The sequence below is a fragment of the Colletotrichum spaethianum genome, assembly GCF_022836535.1.
Source record: "Colletotrichum spaethianum MAFF 239500 DNA, contig16, whole genome shotgun sequence".
In the NCBI taxonomy this organism is placed as follows: domain Eukaryota; kingdom Fungi; phylum Ascomycota; class Sordariomycetes; order Glomerellales; family Glomerellaceae; genus Colletotrichum; species Colletotrichum spaethianum.
The window spans coordinates 472,317-490,472 of record NW_026054786.1 but is presented as its reverse complement, the minus strand read 5'-3'; the positions used below and the strand labels follow the sequence as shown (position 1 = coordinate 490,472).

The 18,156-nt window shown below is 56.0% G+C and overlaps 1 protein-coding gene across 1 annotated transcript; it reads left to right on the top strand.

The window, feature by feature from the left end:
- Nucleotides 1-13,734: 13,734 nt before the first annotated feature.
- On the top strand, nucleotides 13,735-17,731 carry ColSpa_06641 (virulence protein SSD1; the record flags this gene model as incomplete). The annotated part of the gene is given in 6 exon segments (XM_049272853.1): nucleotides 13,735-13,987; nucleotides 14,005-14,354; nucleotides 14,417-15,610; nucleotides 15,622-15,710; nucleotides 15,764-16,716; nucleotides 16,767-17,731. 6 exon segments carry the CDS (start codon nucleotides 13,735-13,737, stop codon nucleotides 17,729-17,731), a joined length of 3,804 nt encoding a protein of 1,267 aa, XP_049128810.1.
- Between the last annotated feature and the right edge of the window lie 425 nt (nucleotides 17,732-18,156).

Sequence of the window (18,156 nt, the reverse complement as noted above, 5' to 3'; positions counted from 1 at the left end):
GGGTTTGGGGGACAAAGAAAACAATGATGTCAGCCGGGATCGACGCTCCAGACGAGTTGAGGTACCGGAGAGGGTGGGGGAAGAAGGGTAGGAGAGGGGAAGGGGGGTGTGGGATTTGTTTCAGCGGCAGCGTGGGCGGGCGGGCGGGCGCGCGCGCGCACCTTGGGACGATCCGGGGAAAAGCTTTCCTGGCCCCCTCCCCCTCAACGCAGGTTGAAACGTTGTTTCCTCGGGCCCTCCTCGCCTGCTGAGTCAGGGACGCGACTTCCATCGTCTTTTCGCGCCGTCTGCTGCGCGTTGGTGTCGCTGTTCCTGGTCCCTCTCCGCGTCCTGGATTTGCGGAGAGGAGGAGAAGGAGGAGGAGGAGGATCTCTTCTTGACGGGGCGAGCGAAGAGCGCAGGTTTCGGAGGTTCGTTCTTTCTGCTTGCACACGGGGGGACTTTTTGATGGCGGGCTCGTGGTGGTCGAAGAGTGATTAAATCTTCCTTTCCCTCCAATGTTGGGCAAGGGGAAAGGTTGTCTCCTTTGGGTACGAAGTGGGCCCCGGCTTGTGAGTTGACGGACTGCAGACCGCGTGTGCGACGGAGGCAAGTTGGGATGTCGTCGCCCGCTCTGCTCCAGAATCGCAAGATAATACAAGACCGAGAGAGAGAGAGAGGCCGGGGACGGAAGGACGGCAGAGAGATGGAGATAGGGCGGGATCCATGTCCCGGGAGAGATACAGTACTTGAGATACAATTGAGAGGCTGCCCGTCACCTTTACCCCATCCCTTTGTGTGTGAGTAACTGGTCTTATTCTGGGCTCAAGCTACCAATAGTCTTCATCTTTTTCTGCTCCTAGACGCAGAGGACACATACGGCAGCAACGTGCCATACGCACGATGGCGGGAAGAGGAAGCAAACAAGAACAAACAGGGAGATGGCATTATATCCGCCATTCAAGATCCCGTGCTGTCTCGGCCCCTGAAAGCGGGTTCAACTAGCCACTCTCACGAAACGGCAAGCCAACTCATTCCTCTTGAGAGGACACTGAATCACAAGATAGGACGGCAATAGTACACAAAAGGAGTTCACCAGGCATCCATCGTTAGTCACGTCACCTCTTGCACAAACCCAAGATCGCAATGCTTTAAACTTTCTTAGGCTTTCTAGGCCTTAAGGTCATTTCAGTACTTAGGCGAGTCTCTCTAGACTAGAGTTATTGAACCACCATCTCCTCGGCGGTACACCTTCTCGCACATGACCAGTAAAGAACGCCCCCTCTGTGTGGGCATGAGACATGGTGGACCAAAGAGCCAAAGATTCTGGCCTCTCGTCGCTGTCCAGCAACGTCTCGTCTGAATAGCGATCCTTTTTTCCCCCTTTGAATTTCCATACAAAGCAGAAAAAATCCCACGACAGGTTGAAAGGGGTTTGCCTGTCTGCCCCAACAAATCTGAATTGGCCGCCCATTCCCGCTGGCCAAATCAAAGCATGCGATTCATCGTCTCGTCTCCTCTCAGCGACCGATTGCCGAGGTGACGTTTGTCACCAAAATTCGGGAAACACGATTGGCCCAAAGCGCATGTCTCAATCCAATGAGAAGAAAAGGTTGCCCATATACAACCGGAGCCTGACATCGAGGCGAGTTGGCGGATCCAGGATCGTGATCGCCTCTATGTAATGCATAAAGTGAAAAGCCGTCAGGAAAAAAAAGACGTTGCTTGGTCGCCAACATGCTAAATGGTGCGCGTGTGCAAGTCGTCAAGAATCAAAAAGAAAAGTCGAGGGTCCATGCCGAAAATGGTTCAGGTGTCCTCCGACGTGGTATCTTGAAAGCAAGTAGAGAGTTATGATTGGGGCTGAAAGCCTGCTGGCCATGGCACGCAAGCACTAGATTCCTCAGACGGACCAAAAGCCGACGAGGCTTGGCCACAGAATGAATGAAGCCGTGCACAGCGCAGATGGAAAGCGTCCTCGAGCCGAATGTGCCGAGGCCAACAGTACTTCCTGGGGTATCTCAATGCACAGGTAAGGGGCAGCCCCATTAAGGAGTACGTTGTCGTCAAGGTCGTGGGGTTAGTGTCGTTTCAACCGCCGAAAGATGTTCTTGGATGCCTGGCTGAAGGTGTCCTACTGTCCCTTTCTAGCCTTTTCTGCAAGACGTGCCTCTCTGGCGGCGCGCACCAACGGTGACAGCTGAGAAAGATCAACGCAGCCCTTCATGAACTCGTGCTGAGAAGGAGGTCAGTAATCAGTCCTTGGTGGCATCAGGGCCAAACTTACTCTAAGTAGGTCATGCGCGCTTGCTCTCTTCTCAGGGTCGACCTTGAGTGCGAAGTAAAGGAAGTCGCGGAACACTGGCGACAAGTTGGACTCCTCCTTGATGTGAGGTGTGCCGTTGGTAGCGATCAACCACAACGCTCTCAGGGGAGACTCTGTCAGGTAGGGCGGCTCTCCCTCAATCATCTCAATGGCCATGATGCCAAGAGACCAGATGTCGACCTTGCGTCCGTACTCCTTCCGCGTGACGACTTCAGGGGCCATCCAGTAAGGCGTGCCAACCATAGTGGTACGCTTGTTTTGGGCCTCGTTAATGGTCGCGCAGAAACCAAAGTCGGCTACCCCATTGTTAGCATCTCACCATCTCGGAGAATGCTCAGAGAACCTACTCAGCTTGATGTTGCCCTCCATCGACAGGAGAATGTTGTCCGACTTGATGTCGCGGTGGATGACACCCTTGGAGTGGAGGTGCTGCAGGCCCTTGAGCGTTTCCCGGCAGACAGAAGCAATCTGTCCCTCAGTCATGATGTTGAAAGTAACGACATCAGTCAGACTACCGCCCTCCATGAATTCCATGACCACCCAGAGTTCACCTCCGCAAAGGTAGCTGTCGATGAAGTTGACAATGTTCGGGTGGGAGCTGTCCTTCATGACAAGGATTTCGTTGATGATCAAATCCTTCTTGGGCTGCTGCTCGAGGTTCATCTGCTTGATGGCAACCAGACGGTTGGATCCTCGCTCGTAGCCGGTGTAAACACCGCCAGACGCGCCTTGTCCAATCTTATTGAAGTTCTTGTAGACTTCGCGTGGGTCTCCGTCGGAACAGATGCGCTTCAGTGCAGCAACGACATCGATGCCAGTGCTCTGGCGGGGACGGTGTCGAGGCCTGGAGCCAGGAGCGCCAGGGACGCCAACCTGCTGTCGCTGGCCGGGGCCGCCGTTGGCCGCAGGACCCTGGGGATGCTGGTGCTGCGACTGGGGCGGGGTCGGCTGCTGGGGGGGCTGTCTCTTACTCGGGGCGCGGCTGATTTGGCCAGACATGGCTGCTTGGGCCTGGGCCAAGGCCTGCTCTTGCTGCTGCTGCATGAGCTGCTGCTGGTACAGGTTCGCCTGGACAGTCTGCGGGTTAGGGGTGGGGGGGACGTAGGCGGGGGAGGCGCCGACGCGCGAGTTGGATCGGGATCGGGACCGGTGCTCTCCGCGGTGCTCCTCGGGGAGCATGGGGACGTTCTCCTTGGGGGGCTGGTATGCGACCGGGGGCAGGTCCTCGCCGGGCTGAGACATGCCAATACCGGAGTCCTTGGCGGGGTAGGGCGAGGGAGCGGACCTCATCGGGAGGCTGACGGGAGGCTTCGGGGCCGGACGGCTGGGCATCAAGTTGATGTCCTTGTTGCCGGGGCCTTTGCCTCCGCCGACACCAGGAACGGGGGGCGGCTGGCGGGGGTTTTCGAAAGATCCTTCATGATTGACAGTTGGAAACCTAGGGCTCGCAGGTGGACTGATCATTGGTGACATACCCATATAAGCTGTTGGCGGATACATGCCCGGCGACATGGCACCCGACGGCGAGTTTGTGTTCGCATACTGACGGTAGTCAGGGGCTCTGGCATCGTGGAACTTCTCCAAGACTTGATCCTCGGCTGGCTTCTCGGTGGTCTCCTTGTAGAAAGTGATGATGTCAACCATGGTTTGGGGGTTCTCCCTACGTTCCTTCTCGGGAATTCCACTTTCGTTGATCAATCTCTGCCATTCTTTCGGAAGACCCTGGATCGTAAACATGTCAGCCGCAACCATCGCAACGACAAACGGGAGCACCACGAGGGCAGTGGTGGTAGTAGCAGCAGCAGCAGCAGCAGAAGAGGAGGGTAAGCAAGCAACGGGGGAGAGTGGAGGGAACGACTGACAGTGAACTGGCCAGTGGAGCTGTCGTAGCCGACGTGGGTGACATGGACGGGGTTCTCAGGCGCTGAGATGACTGGCTTCTTGGGCGTGCCGACGAGACTGTTCATGAAACCAGAGAAGCCCGACTTCTTGCGGAGGACGCCCATCCGGGGCTCCTTTGCCTCGTCCGAGTAACGCTTGGGGCTAATCATTGAGTTCTCCGTCACCCGACCACCTTGTGATTTTTCGTTCATCATCGCGGGATCGGTCGTGAAGCTCCTGGACTGTCGAAGGGCAGGGCTTCTGATGCGCGAATCGGTCGCCGACTTGATGAGGGGGAGCGGCGGGACGTTCTGTCGCTGGTAGAGGCCCTGGGGAGGCTGGGGTTGAGCGGCGACGGGGGACTTTGTCTGCTCGATGCGGTTCAGGACCGCAGCACCGTCAAACGGAGCGCCGATGAGTTCGTCGTGGGGTTGTGACGGCAGAGGCGAGGTCGCGGAGAGATCGAGGGGTCGATCACTGCTGTGGGCGATACCAACACCAACTCCGTTGCCGACGGGAGAGTTGTTGCTGGTGGTGTTGTTGTTTTGGTAGAAATTGCTTGTGTGGTTAAAGTTCTGATGGTGGTGAGGGGAGAAGGCGGTGCTGGCGTTGGCGTGGCCGTGGAAGGTGGAGGTCTGGGTCTGGGGGTGGTGGTAGGCAGTTGGGGAAGGAGCGGCTCCGGCGAACTGACCCTGAGGCAGGATGGGGGAGGGATTGGGAAGGTGCGTCTGGCTGGAGGGGAGGTGACGGGGAGAAGAATTGTTGGAGGCAGCAGAAGAAGCAACACCAGGAAGAATACCAGCCGAAGCAGCAGCGGCGGCGTTTGAGGGGGTCGTCCGAGCAGGTGGAGCGGAAGGAGCGCGTCTCAGCGAGGTTGAGCTGCGTTTGCTCTGTAGCGACAGGGCGTCGATGCCACCATCGAGACCACTCGAGGAGCGGGTGTGTTGCTGGTAGGACGAGGGAGGCTTCTTGGTGAGCTTGCGACGTTGGGAGGTGCCGTTGGAAATGGTCGTGCTCTGGCTGCTGTCCATGATACACCCTAAAAAGTCTAAAACGTCGAGGAAAGGGAAAAGGGAAGCGAAAGGAAGCAAAAGAGGGTATGAATAGAGGGTGTGTGAGGAGGAAAAAATCGGTACGGACACAATGCGATGCTGCACCCTCGACTTGTGCTTGAGACGGGGGGCGGAGGGGGGAAGGTACGGGACGCTCGCAGTGGTGGGAGTGGGATTGGATAGCGGCAGCGGCGCCCGGTAGAAGCAGTCGCCGTCGCAGTACCTAATCTGTCGGGTGGGTAGTGGTCAGCGGTACCAGCATGCGTAGGTGTGTGAGAAGAATAAAATAAATAAAGGTAGTGGTGCAGCAGTGGCAGCCGTAGCTCGAGACTCGAGAGCGGAAGACACAGACGGAGAGAGAGGGAGAGTGAGAGAGAGAGATGTGGAAGAAGCCTTGGCCTGGCTCTTAGCAAACAAGCGGCGGCGGCAATCAATCCATGCACATGCGCTGGGTCGCAGCACTTTGTGCTTGATGGACCGGGTCACTGACTGTCACTGGCTGAATGGAGTCAAAGGGTGGATTCCAGGACAGTGTGTGGGCTGGGTCGGGAAGGGGAATCAAGGATATGTAGATGGAAGTGGACAGGACGGGACTCATTTGCAACTTGCTGGACCCGAGGCTGGTACAAGCTGGAACTGGAAACGGGAGGTACACGCAGCGGCAGCAATAACAGCAGTAGCAAGGCCTGCAAGATGAGAGAGAGGCAGCCCTGGCCTGTCGATTGGACGGCCTGGACTGAATGGATGGAAGAAATGGACGTGTTGGAATCTTGACTGAGGGCGAGGAACGGTACATGCGACACGACTAGACAGGCAGGACATGGAGCCCGTGTGTGGTCGACAGTACAGTCGAGGCAAGCTGCCTGTGTAATGCGGCGGCGGTGGTGTGTCGATGTTGTTGATGTCTATTGTGCCCACAGGCTTCTTTTCTGCCTCTGCTCCCTCTCCTTGTCCTTGTCCATCGCGTCCTTCCCGGTCTGTTTTGGTGCTGTGAAATAAAGTGGAGAGTCGAGGGGGAGAGGGGAGAGGGGTGGATACTGGCCGTGGGTATCGGAGGATGAATGGACTGGGCGCGGACGGGACTGGGACTGGGACTGGGACTGGGATTGGGCTAACTAACATTAGGCTGGGGGCCGTGTGGCCGTGTGGTCGTGGCCTGTTGTTGGTGGTGCTAGTGTGGTGGTAGTGGGGGGAGGGTGGGTAGAGGCTGCACGGTACGTATCTTGCCTTTATTTATTTTTTTATCCCGCTTTGTTTTTCTTTTTGCTTTCCCTTGCGCTTTGAGATGACAGAGCCCTGGCTGCAGGACTGAATGGGGGGACTGCTCTCCTCTCTCCCCACCTTAGACCTCTACCATGTACATACTCTGTACTGTGGTAAGCTCTCTGTCCGTGGACCGCCATGTACTACAATAACTCAAAGGCAAGGTTAGAAAACACAGTATGAACCTGAACTTAAACTTTCCGACCTTTCCACGTCGGCAATGTTTTGTTTGACCAACTGCAAGGAAAGACATGGATATCGCTCGCTGGCAACTGCCATACCCACGGTGAAGCAAGCACCGGAAACCTCGGTGAATATCCATGGTCGCCTGGGAATGATTGCGTAGGTAGTAGCAAGCAAGGCGAAGGCAGGGTATGACGGGGACGACGACAACTCGAGCTGCCGAGTACGCGCCCGGCCCCCTAACTGGTTTGGATGCTGAGTGTGTGATGCGTGTGCCGGGTTCTGGTCCCCAAGGCAATGCGCTGCGGCAGCAGAAGAAACTATAAACTGCTTCCTGCACGAAAGAGTGTGTACCGTACTGGTGCATATCAGTCGACATCTCCGTTCGATTTGCAGATAGAGCTCCCGTACATGAAATGACCTCCTTTCAGGATTTGGTCGAGGTGCTTCTTTACACGCACGGCAACAGGCTGGAATGACACGCCATTGACGCCTACCGTCTGCTTGACGTTTCTTATTCCCCTGGCGCCCTCATCACCGAACCCGTCCTCTTGAGTTCCTGTCCCGAATTGGTGGACTCGACCACGCGGCTGGGCGGCCGGGCAGTTCGACAATCAAACGACTGGCGCGCTCGCAAAAACCCGCGACATTCCAAAGCGGTGCAGCTTACGACACGTGCTCTATCCTCTGTGCCCCTCCATCTCTGAGTAACCCCCTTGCCTACCTAGTTGTCCTGGGCGAAGCTCACCTCGGGCAAGAGGAGGCGAGAGGAAACCCCCCATTAAGCGCAACCGACATGCTGGTAGGCTGCAAGTGAGCCTCTTTGCGTTTTCAGTGCATCGAGGTTAATTATGGACTCGGTAGGAAATAGAAACGAGCAGGGGCGTGGCTATAATTCTGGTGGTCGTGCATCGATCGGCGAATCGTGCCCAGAATAGATGCAGAATACGGCATTGGCAACGAAGGCAATCGTCTGGGCTTTCCGCCCTGTTGTACCAAGTATCAATTGGCGGGAGCAGGTTGGCGACCTGAGGTAAGGTAGGCCCAAGGTCGAATCACTGGCGTGTTTGGGATCGTAGGAGAGCCAGGGCAAATGGCGCGGGTCCTGGGCCTCGTCTGTGGTTTACAGTGACTCTAGCCGAGCAACAAGCAACCCAATTGCAACAGCAACAATATATCGGTAGGCTTGCTTTGCGTGCTTCCTTGCCCAGTGCGCCGTACCTTAAATGGGACGCTTTAGGTTGGTGTCGGTGCTGTGCATGTGCGTCTCCAGCCTGTGCTGTGCTTCAGTTGACTGCTTGCCTGCTAGAGCCTCAAACTGACGGTCGATCCTTGGCCAATCTCAGTTGCGAGATGGGCGTCTCTGCTTGACAGAACTTGGGGGAGGGGATCGTACGACGGCTCTGCACTAATGATGGTGCGCCGCCATGCGGTGCGGTAAGGCCAGGGTGCGAGGGGTCAAGGATCAGTCAGGGTCGCCGGCGCCGTCGCGGTCGGGGACAGTGTCAGTGGGGAGAAGCTGAGGCACCAAGGGTCTTGAGTCTGAGCCGGATCGAGACAGACAGAGGACAGTGTGGTCCTGAGATGGAACAACTCTGCCGCGTCGCTGCGTTGCGGCATTGCTGCGACCCGGACGTCAATCCGGCCGGTTGGGGTAGCAGAACAGGCACTCGGGAGCTGGACAGCCACTCTGCGGATGCCTGTTGGTAATGAGCCGAACGAAGCGACTTATTGCTTTGCTATTGCTTACCAAGGCTTCTCTTGGCAGACTGACGTATGCTTGCAGACAGCATTGCATGTCTTGGTGGTGGTGGTGGTGGTGGTGGTGCATGTGCCTACAGACTTTCCCAGGTGTGAAGATAAGTAGGTACGGACGTAAGAGGTTAATCAACCATGCAACGCTGTGTAGATGGGTAGTGTGTGCCAGAGTAACCAGCCTGGTGCGAGGCATGAACTGCGTTGAAGCCGTGGCCGTGAGGGAGTGCGGACGGCCGGCGGCTCGTTTCTCCCCGGCCGCCAGTGCCCAATCCCTAGGGAAGGTGCAAGCTTGCAGCCTCCGTGCAGGTGAGGGACGACATCCAATCCAACGAGGGATGAGGGAAAGCCCGGAGTGAGGGGGAGGTGAGGGGGGGATGATTGGGATTGGAGGAGAACGAAGATGAGGGCGTTTGCTTTTTCGCCCAAGCTTCTTTTTCCTGGGCCCTTTGTTTGTTTGAGCTGACCTTATTCCACGCCGACAGGGAGATGCTTTCTTATTGCGTCACGGAATCTGCCAGATTTTGCAACCGTTCGGACAGAGATTTCGTCTTACTGGACCAAGTTTGACACCACAATAGGGAGCGCAAGTAAAGTCGTCGACGGCGAGATGAGCCGATTGGACGTGTGCGACCCTATCCGTGTCTTTTAATTCAGATAATTGAACAGCCCCGTACGAGAGAGGTACGTATCGCTCTGCTGCGGGCATGTGGGCGGTACAGACACGCTCTCATCACACAATGCCGGGGCTACACGAAGTCGCTTGGAGTCGATGTTCTCTGTCAACCCCGCCGAATACCTACTGCTCCTGTCCCGCGAGCTGCTCAAGTTGACTACTTTCCAGCAGAATCCGCTGTGGGCTCCGACGAATCATTTCCAGCTTGTAGATCCTTATAAGTGGTCATCTAGGCCGTCGCTCAAAGGTGACGATGGTCCAAAACGACACTGTGCCAAAGCCTCGTCCAAGACATCACACCCTCCCTGGTTTCCCGCCCACCACTCCGCTAGTGACCTTGGGTTGAGCACACGCGGGCCGGTCCAATCAGCCGCGGGAATGGCCGTCATCCTGCGCTTTCCCGCCATCAGACCAGAAGAAGCTCTCCACTTGCCAAAAGATCTTCCATCCAGCAAATGGAACGACCAGAAGCAAGCCGAGGAACTTCAGCCCTCCATCCACTCCTTCTTTCCGCCTTCTCCAATTCTTCTATTATTGTTCCAGTAATATGTCCGTAATTACCTTCAGCAACTACCAAGCAGCGCGCCCTGCCTTGGTCAGGCTGGATACTTGGGAATGAAGAGATAATCACGGCTGCGTGCCGCAAACAAGGTGCAATATCATATCGTGCTAAGGGACACATGTGAAGTCGAGGTATCTGTAGTGTACGTACCGACCGCCCTCTTCCTCACCCGATCTACCTATCCAAGGGCCTGGGGCAATCCAGTGCTGAAGTGGGACACTCCTAGCCAGTGCGTCTTTCTGGCCTTCCGGCTCCTGAACCCGACATGAGCTGGCCCAGCGGGCCTGCCCTGAGAATTTGTGTCTTGTTTCAAACCATCGAGGGGATGACTGGGGAGTTGGACTCTGTTGCTCCACAAAACGGTCCCGGTAATGCTTCATCGCCTGGGTCTTAGTCAACCGCTGTCGCAACGCTTGCACCCTTCAGGCATTAAACCCTCCTCATCTCCAACAGACTCCAGCAGACTCCAACCGCGAGAGTTACATCGATGCCTGTCTGCGAAGCGCTGAACCCCTGGAGATGACATGCCAATTTCTCCTAACTGCAACCGGCTTCCCGCCCGTGGTCCCGTTGCCTGCTATCCGCTGCCCGAAACGCTGCCCAGCAACTTTTTCCCCAATCGTTTTGGAAGGGGGTCCGACGACAACGACGACAACAACAACACCACCACCGCCTAGGCCATCCTCGAGGTACAAACACCATCGCCAATTTCCGTGCGGCTTGGTGGTGTGCACCTGCGACACTGCGGCCCATGGTTCAATGGAAGGCATAACTTGGATGGGGCGGAACCAACAACCATCAGCAGTGGCGCCAGACCTTTTCCCCTTCTTCCCACCGCATCAAGCAAAGCCGTTACACCAATATAACTAGGTCCCGTTTCCGTGCTTAGCGGCGACGAGACGGGGATGCTACCAAGGAACTGCGCGCCTATGTCATCATTGTTGCTCGTTTGGGGACATCACCGCGCCCAGCTCACCCGCTCCTGCGTCCAAGTTTCTGCACTGCCACTAGATGGAAAGCATTCCTGATACGACCGGCGCAGTGGATTTGTTCAGCCTCGTCAATTATTTACATCGGTGTTACCTGCGCTTCATTTACCTCCAACCTTGTATCGGGATTTCACCGGCCCATCCGCCTTGGTCGGATTGAGGTCGCTCGTCAGATTACTACTAGTTTTGATGAGATCGCGGCCGTTTTCCTTGTCTTGAGGCTGTCACTAGAGCCTCATGGAGTTGATATCGTGTCATCACGACATTACATGCCTTATTCAACATCCTCGTATCAGGATGATGCTTGCGCCGAAAACACCGACGCGTCACTGTGCCTACCAGGCAAGGATTTTGCAGCTTTCTGCCGCCGTAGCTTCGCCCAAATCCCATTCCCAGAACACCCCGCAAATTTGTTTGACAGACCCTACAGTTCATGCGTCATCCTATTTGCTACACGATCACAAGAGCTTAAGACAGCTTTGGTCGAACTGCTACGGCGAATAGGCTGGGTACAAGTCACTGTCTCAGCGGCATGTCTTAATCAAGTCGTTAAGCTCATTTACGGTGCCAGCGGGCTTCTTCTGCCAATCTACGTAGACAAATAGCTAAAACCTAGCGCTAACAACGTCCTAGGTGTTTGTCTCTGCCATGCGCATCGATGACTTCATGAGATATTGTTGTCAAACACAGATAGGGTTCTATGGACCCTTGGGTACGCGCATCTACGCTTTGCCGGAACCAAAAACTCAAAACTCAAAACTTAAATGCGTAGAGGGATCTAATTTCACCTTTATCCAATTCTTAGTAAAATGGGGACACTGAGTCTATCTGAAGCTTACTTTATCTACTTGTTTGCAAGAAGGGGGCGCACGACGACCCCGCCCTGGATCGCATCGCTTCCTCGACTCCTTTGCGCGTCGAACGTGGACGAGTCTGGGTTATGGATGGCATCATGCGATTAGTCTGCGCCCGACACAGGCTCATTACCTGCCGATTCCCAATCGCGGCATGTCTCTCCCTGTTGCTAATGTTTGATTATGTCGCACATCTGCGGTATGCTTGTTTGTTGCAAAGACAAATTAAACGCTCCCTTGCTATTTCTTTTCTTTTCTTCAGAATGCAGGATGTCTTGACATGAAGCCACTCAACCCCTGTGTCCGCCACCTTTGGCAGCAAGTTTTCGGGACAGCTGAGAACATTCCACCTTCGATCTTAGATCGAATGACTTTGCTCGAGTCTAGCTGGCTAAGCCATTTCCCGCGGTTGCAATATCAGTGCCATCTTCACGTGCTTCAATGCGAGCACAACGGACTTGGTTGTTCTCTCAAAGTGCTATCAGAAGCTTTCAATACCGAAGTCTCGACCTGACTCCCGCTGAGTCCAGTAGTCAAACATCATGCGCTGACGGCTCTTAGGTTACCAGGGCCGATGGGACTAGGGTAATCTGGGCTTCAACGACCTGGCCAGTATCAAGTCTAACGAGGTTCGGTTTGAGTGCTCAACAAGTTGATTTCCCAGATCTGAATGATCGGGTGGTTGCATGCAGCTTGGTTTCAGGAGTAAGCGGAGGTCCTCGTTGGCACGTACTGTGCCTCTTTTGTGCAATGTACGGAAATGATAATGACGATTTTGCTCAAACTTTGAATGTTTCAATAGGCAATGCTCCATGGATTGTTCCTTGGAACCAGGATGTCTCTGTCCTTCAGCTGTGTAGCTGCGGTGTTGCTTGTTCAATCCACCCAGCAGGTGGAAGGACCGGCCGTTAAGTAAGCCCGAGACATCAGATCACGGAAACATCCACAAGGCTACATGGCATGGTAGATTTGGTTGTGTCGAAAGATCCGAGATTTATAAACGTCATGAACCATATTCGCGCCTGTATGGAGAGGCCTTTACCTTACTGAACGGCTGCACGCAGCTGACAGTTTTTGAGACTCCGATCCGACGCGCAGCGACGCAGACTGCGCGACGAAGACGACTTCAAATGGATGATCACCCTTGAATACATATTTTACTCTCTCAAACACATGAACCTCAAATTGTCCTGCTGCATCCCTATACTTTACAAAATTTCACTATTGAGCCCACGGATATTGATCAGCCGCAAAAGGCCTAGACTCAACCCCAGTACGAGAGCATCACATTGTTCGAGACCCCTTCCTGGCAGATCCATTCAGGGAACGCACACACCTCCAGTTCCTTGAGCATCCTCGACTCGGCTGCAGCCCCAGATTCCGGGGCCGGCTGAGTGAGACCTAGGCGTCCGAGGATCGGTTGAGTTTAGGCCCGGGACACACACCGGGCCACGTCGAACCGGCGCGCCCCACGTGATGCCGGAGCTGTCTCCCGGAGCTCGTCCAATGACGGGAGCTGCAATTGGGGCTGGTCCTTCCAGGCGCAACGGCTGGCCCGCGCCTTAACACTTTAGGTTGTGGCTGAGTTCAAGTGTGGGGTCACGCAAAGTGGAGAAGCTGATGGTGCTGGCAGCGCACCGCTGGCCAGACGGAACCTATCTGGAAGTAGAATCCCTGCCCGCCAGAAATTCCATTCCAATTGAACAGCTCGACCATCGTCGTGGAGTCGAGAAACTTCCACCTCACCCTTATTCCCCTTCAAACCCCATCCCATCTCAACGCCCTTCTCCCATCTCCCCCATCCTTTCGGACCATCAATTGGTTGGCTCGTCTACTCTGCCAATTCCTCTATCGCGATTCAACCTCACCTGGATTCGATCATTGTTGCCGCTCCGGGTCACAATGTTCTAAGCCAGCAACAAAGTCCATCCTCTCCATCGGTTCATCTGCTGCTCAACGGTTTCTCGCGCTTCAGCCTTCTTTCATCGGAAGTCTGATTCTACTGGTCTTGTCCCCAATTGCCGTATATATCGTTAGTTGTAAGTTCCTTCCCCTGGCTCGAGTTTTATGCACGCATTCGCATCGTACCCTCCGTTGTCGCTACACGCACAGCTAATCGTGGCTACCCCTTTCAGATATACCGAAACGCTCTCCGAATACTCCCACGATTCTATCGCATCCCATCGACGACTACACTGGTCGTCACGCTATACAATGGCTTCTGTCGATCCTACAACCTCCAACGGTGCTGAGCCCTCGGCTGCTCAGAAGCTTCTTCAGACTCATGTCGACCACCACCCCACTGTCGAAGATGTCCCTGATGAGGACCTCCCCTTGAAGTCTGGCGACTCGGCGACCTGGGCCGACCCTATCTCCACCAAGGCTGCGGGCAAGCAGAAGGAAACCTCTGCTCCTGGCAAGAAGTTCGACCCTCAGTCCCATGATCTTTTCCCTGAGCTCGGAGCCGGTGGCCCCAAGTCCAAGACCAACGCCGCCCCATCTGGGGAGCCAAGAGCAACGTTTCCACCCCCGCCAACGGTCTTTCCCGCTCCTCGACTCCCGCTTCGGGAGCTGCCACCCCGAAGAATGGCCCTCCTTCCATGTCGATCCCTGGTCGCAACGTCGAGACGGTTGTACTGGAGCCTCAGTTTATCCTCCCGCGTGGCCAGCTGAAGCGCCCCATCCCGGACATCATGAAGGACATCAACCGCAAGTCGCGTGCCAACATCACTCTGTCTACCGCTACCAATGGAAGACTGAAGTTTGATGCGACTGGCCCTCAGGACGTTGCTCAGCAGGCCCTGAAGGACCTCGTCCAGCAGATTGGCACCAAGGTAGGAGACCAACGACGCCACCAAGCTCGGCAGCCACGCTGACATTGTTTTCTTTCTTTTAGACTACTATCAAGGTCCCGATCCCCCAGTCCGCCCGTGCCCACATCATTGGAAAGGGTGGCTCTGTCATCAAGGCTATTCAAGAGAAGTCCGGTGCTCGCGTCCAGCTTCCTAAGGTGGAGGAGGGTAGTGCCCCTGTCGACGAGGATGACGACTCCACCATCGATGTTCTCGTCGAGGGCAACGCTCTCTCCGCTGCCTCGGCTCGCAACGAGATTCTGAAGATTGCTGGCGAACGTGCAGCCAACGTCAACACCAAGCTGCGCGGCATCCCTGCTGAGTTCTACCCCTTTATTGCGGGTCCTGGAAACAGCCATGTCAGCCAGTACGAGAACAACGGTGTTCAGGTTCGCGTCCCTCCCCACCAAATCTGGGCTCCTCGTGGCCGCAACCTCGCTGCTGGCGAGGGTGAGCGCCCCGTGTTCGTCCCCGCTGCCGACAACCACATCCAGCTAGCTGGTGACCGTGCTGCCGTCCAAGCTGCGCGTGCCGAGATCGAGCGTCGTGTGCAGGAGCTGCAGAACCAGCTCGCCATCGACCAGTTTAGTCTGCAGAAGGGTCGCCACCAGTTCATCGCAGGCCGCCGCGGCGAGTCTCTGGATGACTTCTTCAACCAGACTGGTTGCACCATCCTCTTGCCAACGGACGAGGACGATGACTCTGTTACCGTCATTGGCCCTACCGCTCAGCTGAGCAAGGGTGTCGAGACTGCCATGGACAGAGCCATGAACATGCAATTCTCCACTTTCGACATCGGCCGGTTCCACAAGAACGCCCCCGGCGGTGTCAACACTCATGCCCGCAATGTCACCCGTTACCTGCGTCACCGTGATCTGTTCGACGAGATTGAGAGAGCCCACAGCACTCACATCAACACTCCCTTCTCCGCCAACGGCGCCTCCCCATACGAGTTGTATGCGCGTGATGGCAAGAGTGTTCTCCAGGCTCAATCGGCCATCGAGAAGCTTGTCCACGCTATTCCTCCTGCTAGAATTGCCCCCATTCCCGTTGACCCCTTCTACCACAACTACCTCATCAAGGATGTCAGCCCTCGCATGAGGAACAACCACGGCGTCCACGTCATCCTCCCCGAGGCTGGTGAGCCTGACGCCCCTGTTCTGTTGGTCTTCGAGGGCCCTTCTGCTCCCGAGCCCAAGCCTGAGATTAAGACCGGCCGCCCTCCCAGGACGAGATCCGTGCTTTCCAGGAGGGCCTGGAGGATGCGCGCAAGCAGATCTTGGACATCATCAACAAGCAAGAGCAGATCGCCTCTGCCTCCATTGACGTGCCCCAGAAGTAAGTTGTTGTCTTGAGCCCGTTGTAAGAGTGTATCATGCTGACTTTGGTAGGTTCCACGAGCGCCTTCGCCGCTTCATCAAGAAGGAGCAGGCCAACCGGCCCGATGACCAGATCCCCATCCGCGTATCCTCGGTTGGCACTGTCGTTACTCTCCGTGGTCCTGCCTCCGCCGTCAAGAAGCTCGAGACCAAGGTCATTGAGTTCGTTGAGCAAGAGAAGGAGGATGAGAAGGAGCGTGGTTTTACCATGTCATTCGACTTCCCCCAGAAGTTCGCCAATCACCTCATTGGTAAGGGTGGCTCGAACATCAAGGAGCTCCGTGACCGCTTCGACGTCGAGATTCAGGTGCAGGACGGAAAGGTCGAGCTCAAGGGCCCCAAGGCTAAGGCCGAGGCAGCCAAGGCGCACATCAGTTCCCTCGGCCGCACTCTGGCCGATGAGGTCACTCACATCCTCAAGGTCGACCCCAAGTTCCACCGCGAGCTCATCGGTGCAGGAGGAAGCGTCACAAACCGCCTGCAGAGCAAGTACAAGGTCTTGATCTTCTTCCCGCGATCCGGCAAGGCTCCCAAGGACGACGATGCAAACGCCGACGCTGCCAGCGATGCCGGCAAACCCAAGCGTCAGCAGGAGCCCGACGAAGTTATCGTCCGCGGTCCCAAGAAGGGAGCGGATGAGGCTCGCGACGAGATCTTGTCTCTCCTCCAGTACCTGAAGGACAATTCTTTTACGGCGACTGTCTCTGTGCAGCAGAAGCAGGTCCCGTCGATTATTGGACAGGGCGGTGCTGCCTTGGAGGAGCTTCGCATTTCTTCCGGCGCTAAGATTGACATTCCTAGCGGCCGCGACGCCGACACTGTCGAGATCCAGATTAAGGGTACCAAGTCTCAGGTGGCGGCTGCCAAGAAGGCTCTCGAGGAGAAGAGAGATGTTTTCAACGATACCATTGTGAGAACCATTGAGGTGGATAAGAAGCACCACAAGTCTCTTATCGGTTCTGGAGGTAAGATCATTGGCATCCCAATTCGCTCAGCTCAAACTAACACGTGGCAGGTGCCAACCTCCGTGACCTGGTTGTCAAGGCTGGTGGATCCGATGACCGCCGCGAGCTTGCCCGTACCATCCAATTCCCCAAGCAGGAGGCTGATGGCAACACGATCAAGGTTGAGGGTCGTTCTGACATTGTCAACAAGATCTGCGCAAGGATCGAAGAGATCGTCGCAGAGAAGGAGAGCCAAGTCACCGAGGTTCTGGACGTCCCCACCGAGAAGCACAGAACCCTGATCGGCCGTGGTGGAGATGCCAAGCGACAACTCGAGTCCCAGTTTACTGTCTCGATCGACATCCCCCGCCAGGGCGACGGCAAGACCGGCGTCAAGATCACCGGTCGCCCCGAGAACGTTGAGAAAGCCAAGGAGCACATTGCCTCGCTTGTAAAGGAGCAGGAGGGAGAGACCCTCCAGGTTCCCCGCAGCCTGCACCACTCCATCTCCAACAACGGCCAGTTCTTCCGCCAGCTCCGCAACAACCACCAGATCTCCGTCGACCACGCTGGCCAGAGCGTGCCTCCCAAGCCCAGTGCCAGCCGCAGCAACGGCGGTGCTCTGCCCTTGATTACCGACGACGATGATGCCACTGCCGATGTCCACTCCTGGAAGGTTGTGGACAGCGCCGCTGGCGAGGACGGCGATATCGCCTGGGTTCTCCGTGGCTCTCCCGAGAACATCGAGAAGGCCAAGGCTGCCATCGCTTCAGCCATCGAGCAGGCCCGCAAGAACACCCACACGGGCTACCTGGTCCTGCCTGACCCCAAGACGTACCGCTACGTCATCGGCCAGGGCGGCAGCAAGGTCAACTCCATCCGTAAGCAGAGCGGTTGCAAGATCAACGTGCCCCGCAACGACGACAAGGAGGATGCCATCGAGGTCATCGGCACCGCCGACGGCGTCGAGAAGGCCAAGGACTTGATCCTGGAGGCCGTCAAAGAGGGACTCAGCTCCCGTGCGCCCCGGGACTAGGAGTTCGGACGCGATACTCGGACGACAGAGGAGACATCCCACTGTCGGTTCCGACAGCAGCTGTGGGGACTCACTTCCGACTGGGCAGACGAGCCACATGTAGAGCCTCTGCAATGGTAGATGGAACAGGAGACGGTATTTGGCAGCAGCGGCATATATATTGCGTTGTCGAGCGTAGACACGACGGAGGTATATCGCTCTTGCGCCGAACAAAATGACACACACATATTCAAACCAAAAAATGGAATAAAACACTGGATCGTACTTGAAGATGACCCTGCCATGTATGTGCCTTCTTTTAAACGTGAGTGAAAGTGAAGGATGACGGGAGAACGCTGGTGAAGTTGTGTGTGGACGGGACACCCATCTCGGCGGAGCAAAAGCTCAGTTGCAGAGGCCCTCCATCCATGCATGGCACGCCGAGT